Source organism: Pavona decussata, unplaced genomic scaffold (genome assembly GCF_977016875.1).
Source record: "Pavona decussata unplaced genomic scaffold, jaPavDecu1.1 SCAFFOLD_180, whole genome shotgun sequence".
NCBI classification, from domain to species: Eukaryota; Metazoa; Cnidaria; class Anthozoa; order Scleractinia; family Agariciidae; genus Pavona; species Pavona decussata.
In genome coordinates this window covers 1,527,501-1,535,208 of record NW_028145590.1, presented here as the reverse complement: position 1 = coordinate 1,535,208, position 7,708 = coordinate 1,527,501, and the positions used below count along the sequence as shown (strand labels likewise).

General features: G+C 38.8%; 2 protein-coding genes across 2 annotated transcripts; both read left to right on the top strand.

Annotated features, from left to right (window-relative positions):
* Positions 1 to 1,116: 1,116 nt before the first annotated feature.
* Positions 1,117 to 3,989, top strand: LOC146463176 (uncharacterized). The gene is made up of 2 exons (XM_085084728.1): positions 1,117 to 1,185; positions 3,004 to 3,989. Exon 2 carries the CDS (start codon positions 3,060 to 3,062, stop codon positions 3,858 to 3,860), a length of 801 nt encoding a protein of 266 aa, XP_084940854.1. The 5' UTR covers positions 1,117 to 1,185; positions 3,004 to 3,059; the 3' UTR covers positions 3,861 to 3,989.
* Positions 3,950 to 7,272, top strand: LOC146463175 (uncharacterized). Its single transcript, XM_085084727.1, has 2 exons — positions 3,950 to 5,523; positions 6,106 to 7,272. The coding sequence occupies exon 1, from the start codon at positions 4,014 to 4,016 to the stop codon at positions 5,175 to 5,177; it is 1,164 nt and encodes a 387-aa protein (XP_084940853.1). The 5' UTR covers positions 3,950 to 4,013; the 3' UTR covers positions 5,178 to 5,523; positions 6,106 to 7,272.
* The last annotated feature ends 436 nt before the right edge of the window (positions 7,273 to 7,708 follow it).

The window sequence follows — 7,708 nt, the reverse complement described above, 5'->3', positions numbered from 1 at the left end:
TTGTAAGTTACGTCAAATCCTATAATAATTATTACAACACTACGTCATAAAATTATCTTGTAATTTGACGTCAGTGATAGAGCATCCGAACTATTTATCGGAAGGTCATAAGTTCGACTCCTGTGGGGAGAGAAAACAGGAATTTTTGACCGAACATTTTCTCCCATCGTAAAATCGATATTTCACACACTTTCCATTTTACGTTGTTGTATGTTGACGTCTTGTGCTGTGAGGATTAAATAGGTTAAGCCCCTAACCATGGGTATCTCGAGGCGCCTGCGATTCTTTCCACCTGACAGTTGGAGCATCGATTGAACCGCTAATTAAATTAAATTAATAGAAAAGAGCCCCCAAAATCTAAGCGGAGTAAATTAACGGGAATACCATATCAAATTAAACATTAGCAAAGAATGCAGAAGGTGCTAGCCTCCATCAAAGTTTTGAAAACGCTTGCTCGCACGCCACTATGAAGTTTCGATACGTGGTTATTTCGTATTTAAAGGTTTTAACAAAGTACAAATAAAAGAGGCCACAAAAACATATTGTGCACAATTTTATTGTAAGTTATGTCTTAACTCCACTCGATTGTAGTGCTCAGTCGCGAGGCCAGGTGGAAAGAATCGAGGACATTTCTAGATAAACAGGAAACAACACTAAGACTATGATTTAATGTTATGAATTCTAGGTGGTTTTGTTAATATGCGTTGTTAATATGCCAGGTGGAAAGAATCGAGGACATTTTTAGACAAACAGGAAACAACACTAAGACTATGATTTAATGTCATGAATTCCAGGTGGTTTTGTTAATATGCGTTGTAAACTTTCAGTCGTAAAATTGGGCACTGTAATATGACCCCAAAGCGTGTTAAAGGTGTAATTTTCGGAAAAATAAAAACGTTCGACAGTAATTTTCTAGAATAGGACAGCAAATAATTTCGGCATTGCTCGAAAATGAAGAAAACTCAAATTTCATTTTTGAGCGCACAGTTCTTGATTAGGTTTTTTAGTCAGCCGTGACGCTGTTTGTAGGATATTTTTAACACATATATTTCATCGACCACGGCGTGCAGATGATTTAGAATTGTCTTGAATTACTACAGGTTTCTTTATTATAAAATACACTGAAGGGCTCTCATAAAAGGATTTCAAGTCCAGGACCTGATTACTCAGTCGCAACTAGCCACGGTACGTACTTTGTTTTTAACGATAAATTAATAATAAATAAATTAACTTAGAAAACAGAATTTGCAGTGTGAAAACATGTAACGCCAAATCTTGAAATTACAATACACCTAATGCTGAAAATCTTCATGAAGGAAGTAAACTAAGTTTAACAAAATGAAATTAAGAAGGGTTACCGTATAAATTTTCATCAAATAATAAATATTCTCAGGTTAACCGTACAGTCGTAACGATCAATTAACCCAATTTGACAAAGAAAATTAGTGAGAGGACATAGGGCGTGCTGCTGATCTTTTTAATCAGGCCATTTTCTTCCCGCGCTACACCAACGGTAAAAGGTGTTCGCGTCAGCCGAATGAATCAAAATGTCTATCAATCAACTGAGTAGCACGTGCAGAACGCCAAAAGTGGAAGGGCAGCGTAAAATCGTACGAGCCGGAAATAAGACCAGCAGAAAACATTTGTTTTCATCTCGAAAATTTGCGCGGTGACCTGTTTTGACTTTTTGAATGGATGCAACATTCAGTATGCTACTTCAGTAGAAACATTTGGGAGAAAGTTAGAGTTAATGCCTTTCTTCGGTAGAGCTGACCTGTTGCCATGGTAACCAGTATTACCTCAGAACTAAGGCATTTATAGTTTGTCCACATGACTATATACAGTTTTTTGTAATTTTTCATCATTTTAAAAACATTGTAACAATGGAAAACCCTTACAAGCCTCCTTAACAAACTCATTTACTCGACCGCAGTATGCGGTGTTTTCCGTATTTCCGTTATTTACACTAAGGATGTAATAGATTAACTTAAGATTGAAATGACAACAGTAATGTAAGCATTTGAAAATTAACTAGCGGATAAGAAATCTGAAAAAAAGAAAGGAATTACATTAATGCAAAATGGAGGTCTAAAGGAAGGATTTCCATTTAAGAATAATAATAATACACATACGAAAATGTCTCTATTCTGGCTGGTGGAGAACGTCTCAATTTTTTCCAAACGCAAATGTTGTTTAAAAACGTGAAACTGAGTGAAAAGGGTTAAAATTAGTACAAAAATGGTGAAATTAAAATGATTGACAGGTACGCAAGGTTACAAATCGGCTGTCTCGCAAGAAAATGGCGAACAGATTTAAAGAGAGTAACAACATTTTAATTTAAAGTTTAAAGGAAAATGTGAAACGCAGAAACACTCAACAAATTACAAACCACTGGATAAAAGTTTGGAGGTCTTGGGCAGCATAAAAGGGATACGACAAAAATATTGAAAACTATGAACCAGAGGCGCTCAACAAAAATCACGCAACAGTGCTTAAAATAGATGATCAAGACAAGAACATGAACAAATTTCATTTTTTAAGGCGAGTTCTATGTTTATAGCCAGCCGCTCTTAACAGAACGTGGTGCTCTGTGTCGGTTTTTTTTTTTTTTTTAATGTTTTTAATCAATTTACAATCACAATGTCTTCCTACTTTTCTTGTAACAACGAATGTCGCTCAAGAATCATTTGGGAATAGCTTGTAACGCTATTAGCCGATTATTAGTTAAACCTTCCCCAGACCGATTACCGTCAGCCGCCCATACGGTAAAGCCATGGCATAAAAAACTTTGTTGTTCACCAGAAGCAAGATAGACGTTTTTAGACGCGTTTATTACGTCATTCATCATTAATCAAATGTCGCACAATTCCCAACATCAAAATAACAAGACTTTGGCGGAAATAAGCAGAGGGTCACAAACAATAACTTTATGAAGACAATATAATGGTAAAAATAAATCCTGTCTTCTCCCTCTATTAACACTTCAACCTATAAATTTTCTAGGATTACATCAGAAATATCAAACAAAATAGAGTATCTCACCAAGTAGCCACAGAAGTATGGGCCTGTTCCAATCTCGGCGAAGTTCATCAAACCATTGGTCGGTTTCAAAAGCCGTGGACTACCAAGTGAAAAACGTGTCCATTGCAGCAAACATTGGAGGCAGACTTCAAAAACGGCGGGCCTTTGGCGGTCTCGGCGACGCTTTCAGTAGCCATGGCGACATTCCAAAAGCCATAGAGTACCCAATCAGACAAGATTTGTTCATTGCTAAGGAAGTGGGCGACAATTTAGCAGAAAGATACGTGCATGGCAATCTTAGCGAAACCTATCAAGACCTAAGAGTCTTGAAAACAGCCCTTGAGCTGCTCATGAAAAGTCTATCCCTTGCCGGAGAAGACAGTGTCGACGGAATAGGAAGACGATGGGGTTACAACGGTCTAAACAGTGGCTTTGGAATCCTCCTAATTTTCCAAGAAGCCATTAAATCCAACACTAAAGAACTCTCCCTAGAGTACCAAAAAAGATGCCTGTCCAATGCCAAAGAAGTGGGAGACAAGAAAGCAGAAGGAGATGCTTGTGGCGGAATTGGTTGCGCCTACGATGCCCTTGGAAACTCTCAACAAGCCATCAGATTCTACAATAAAGAGCTCGCCATTGCTAAAAAAAATGCAGATAAAGACGGAGAAGGTCGAGCGTATGGTCATCTCGGCTGCGCAAACCTCCGTCTCAGAAACTATGAAGAGGCCGAAAAGAACTTTGACCTACAACTGTCGCTTGCCGAAGGATGGAGTAGTGACGCTTGTGCCAATCTCGGCAACCTTTACCAACTCCTTGGTAACTACAAAAAAGCCAAATAATACTACGAAAGAAGCCTCTCGATTGCCAAAGAAGTGATTGACAGGGCAGGAGAAGGTCGGGCCTATAGCAGTCTCGGTGCCGTTAATCAACTACAGGGAAACTTTCAAAAATCCGGTCACTACCACAAGAATGACTTGTCTCTTGCCAAGCAAATGGGGAACAGAATGCAAGAAGGACGCGCCAGTTGCAATCTTGGCAACGTTCATTTCAGTCTTGGATACTTTCAAAAAGCGAAGGAATGCTATCAGTCTAGCGTAAACATCTTCGATAATGTGCGAGCTCGTCTTCATTCTGGGGATACCTGGAAAATAAGCTTTCGTGAGCTCTGGCGTGATCCTTACATTTTATCGTGGAGTACTTCCTTAAGACTCCAAAAGACTGAACAGGCTTTGAATGCTGCTGAGAAAGCACGAGCACAGGCCTTGGTAGATGGATTGAAAATACAGTATGGACTTACAGAACTTCCATCGGTTTTACTTGGACCAAAATCGGTAATTTCTGACATTTCAAACAAATTATCCACCCAAACAGTTTTCATTGGACATGAGAACAACAAAATCAACTTCTGGGTTATCAGCAAGACAGACAAAGTCGTGTTTAGAGAAAGTAAAATAGAGGGTGGAAGACTCGACCAAGATTCTGTTGAAGAACTTTTGGAAACCACTTTAAAGGAAAGTGGAGTTCGTGATCGCGTAATTGGCCAGGATCGTACAATGGGTGAGCTAATTGATGATAACGGGGCTGATCATAGAGCACAATCAGGGCCATCACAATGCATCAGTAGCAAGTCCCTGCAGCCATTGTATGACGCTGTTATTGGTCCCATCGAAGACGTTTTGGAGGGTGGTGAATTGATCATTGTTCCCGATGGTCCTCTGTGCTTGGCTCCATTATCTGCATTGAGCGAGACTATCCGAATTCGGACTGTACCCTCGCTGACCACTTTGAAGCTCATCAAAGAATCCCCTGTAGACTACCACAGTAAGAGTGGAGCATTGCTTGTTGGAAATCCCTGTCTGAAGAAGGTAGTTGTTGGACACCCAGAGCCAAAGCCAAAGTACGAAGAACTGCCACACGCCAAACAGGAAGTTGAGATGATAGGGGAAATTCTAAGGATCCCATCACTTACAGGAATCAAAGCCACCAAAGAGGAGGTTTTGAAACGAATCGCATCAGTCGCCTTGGTTCACATCGCAGCCCATGGAAAAAAGGAAACAGAGAAATTGCTTTGGCTCCAAATCCTGGATGGGAAAGAGATCGAGATCAACGCTCAAGACCAAAGATCAAAGGTCCCAGAGAAGAAGACTACATTTTGAAAATGGCTGATTTACAAGATGTTAGGCTGAGAGCACAGCTCGTTGTCCTTAGCTGCTGTCACAGTGGTAGAGGAGAGGTTAAGTCTGAGGGTGTCATCGGTATCGCCCGGGCGTTCTTGGCGGCTGGTGCTCGTTCTGTTCTGGCGTCACTTTGGTCAATTTCTGATAAAGCAACTATGGAGTTCATGAAGATCTTCTATCAACACCTATTTGATGGAAAAAGCGCCAGTGTGGCTCTTCACCAGGCTATGACGTCTCTTCGAAATTCAAAGGACTACTGTGCCGTAAAGCATTGGGCTCCATTTGTACTCATTGGTGATGACGTCACGTTTGACTTTGGAGAACTGTAAGTGTAACTTTTTTACAATGTAAACATTTCGTTTGAAGAAAGCCCATTTCGTTTGAAGAAAGTTTCAATCCATAATTTTTGGTTGCTCTTTCTAATTGTTTCCGGTGTTGAAGCAAGGCCAAATTCTTTGTAACTTGTCTCGGTTGTACAATTATCTACCTTCCAGTTAATTATGACTTGCGGCTGAAAATTAGAGGCTTAAGCAAGTTATTGGGAAAAGAGAAGTGGGACTAAATACAACAAACGGTGACCGATGTCCAGGGCAGAATGGATTCGATTTTTCGAATGAAAAGAAACCAGCCAGACATTGTCGCAGTTGGGACTTTTTGTTTATTTGTGTTGCTAAGGAAGTAGGATTAGCCCTGTCTCGATCAAACGTAAATGAGAACTCGCTATTTTTGTCATTTTCATTAAAACTATCGCAGTCTGACCTTTTGACATTGAAAATCTCATTGCAAAAGAAGCCTTGTCAACTACCTAACGAAAATAAAAACAATTTTTTTTCAGGCACATTACTTAAACTGTCACCATTACTGTCGTTTTATTTCTTTAATTATGTATTTCTTTTCCAATTTACAGACGCTGATTTAACAAGCAGACGAGGAATTAAAGTGAAGAGAGTACTTGACATCGGTTAACAATTATTTTTAGATTTTTTAATCTACTTGTTATTGCTCGTCCTTTTCTTGTTTCTGTGTGCCTGTGTGCGTACGTGGGTGTGTAAGAAATTGAAAATTGCGAATATGTCTTAGCATACGGTATTTCTGAAACGCTAATTTGATGTATTCTTAAAAGAATGTATCCTTGAAAGAATTCCTTTAATAGCGTATGATTCCGTCCTTGGAAACAACAACGCCGTGGAATGTACAGATCTTTGTTTAGGCTCGCCGATGATTGTGAATCGAGATGGATAATGCTTGTACCATTGTTATTATTTAATCGATTATCGAGATTCACCAGGGGCACTCAACGATTAACCACTAGTTTGGAAGGCATTAATCGCCTCACAAATTTGGATTTACTAGTGAAGAAGATCCACAGCCCCACAGAAGGGCAGAATGTCAACTCAAAATTTAGTAACATGAGAGAAAGTTATTTCTTTCGTTTTCGAATGGCTAAATATGTCATCAGAAATACTAAGAAAAACCGGCTAGCATTTTCGTAAAACTAAAATGAGCTTCTAAATTTTGGTAATAAAATTCCATTTCCAAAAACTTTCCTCAACTATATTTTTAACTAAAGCATCCGGACAGATTAAAATGTATGAGCTTACAGAAAGTTGTGTTTTTAAAGACCAGAAAATGGTGTAGAAACAGGAAGCAGGAAACTACATTGTTACCATCTTTTAATGTTGACTCGTTGGGTGCTCCAACGGTCGTGGGCTACAGTGAATCTCAAGCGCGGTGATTTTATTTTGAAGAACTACAATTCAGAAATCGAAAAGACAAGTTATTTTAATGACGAATGCATATATTCTTGTCGGAGTAAGAAGTTATTTAAAGAGTAATTGTGCTAGTCATTTTATAACTTGGTAGCATTTTAAACCAGTTCAACAATGAGCTAACTATACAAAAAGTGCCTCGTTGAAATTCGGTTTCTAAGAAACCCAACCGCATTTTTATACTTGTTTAAGGATATTCCTGGAATTGGAAGTAGTAAATTGGAAGTAGTGATTTTTTTCTTTAAGCTAAAAGTGGACTGGAAAGTGTCTCCTTAACTAACCCTCCACTAGTAAACAACCTTTAAGGAAGTTGTTATACATTGACAGGAAGGAATCATGACCCTAAGTTTAACTTGATTTGGTTTGTTTGTAGATTTATAAGATATCATAATGTTTCTTTTCGTCGCTGAATTACTGTAGCTTGTATTTGAAATTTGCTTTTTTTTTCGGCCGAGTCAATATTTTTATTCATTATTAACAAGCCGCTATAGCTGACAACCGTCTCTAAGGAATTAAGGACCTCTTAGCAACGTAACGTCAAGCCTTGACAGCTACCAAAGTGCGAAGGGTGATTAAATATTGCACTTGTATAAAATCCACGGTGTTGTAAAGTTGCTGTAACCAGTAGAATAAAGTCATTCGTTGAATAGAACAAAGCATGCTTTTACCTTATACTGAATAAACTTTTGAGCTATTTCCCTTTGATGGCACTAGCAAAGCATTATAGTGAGCGGACAACTT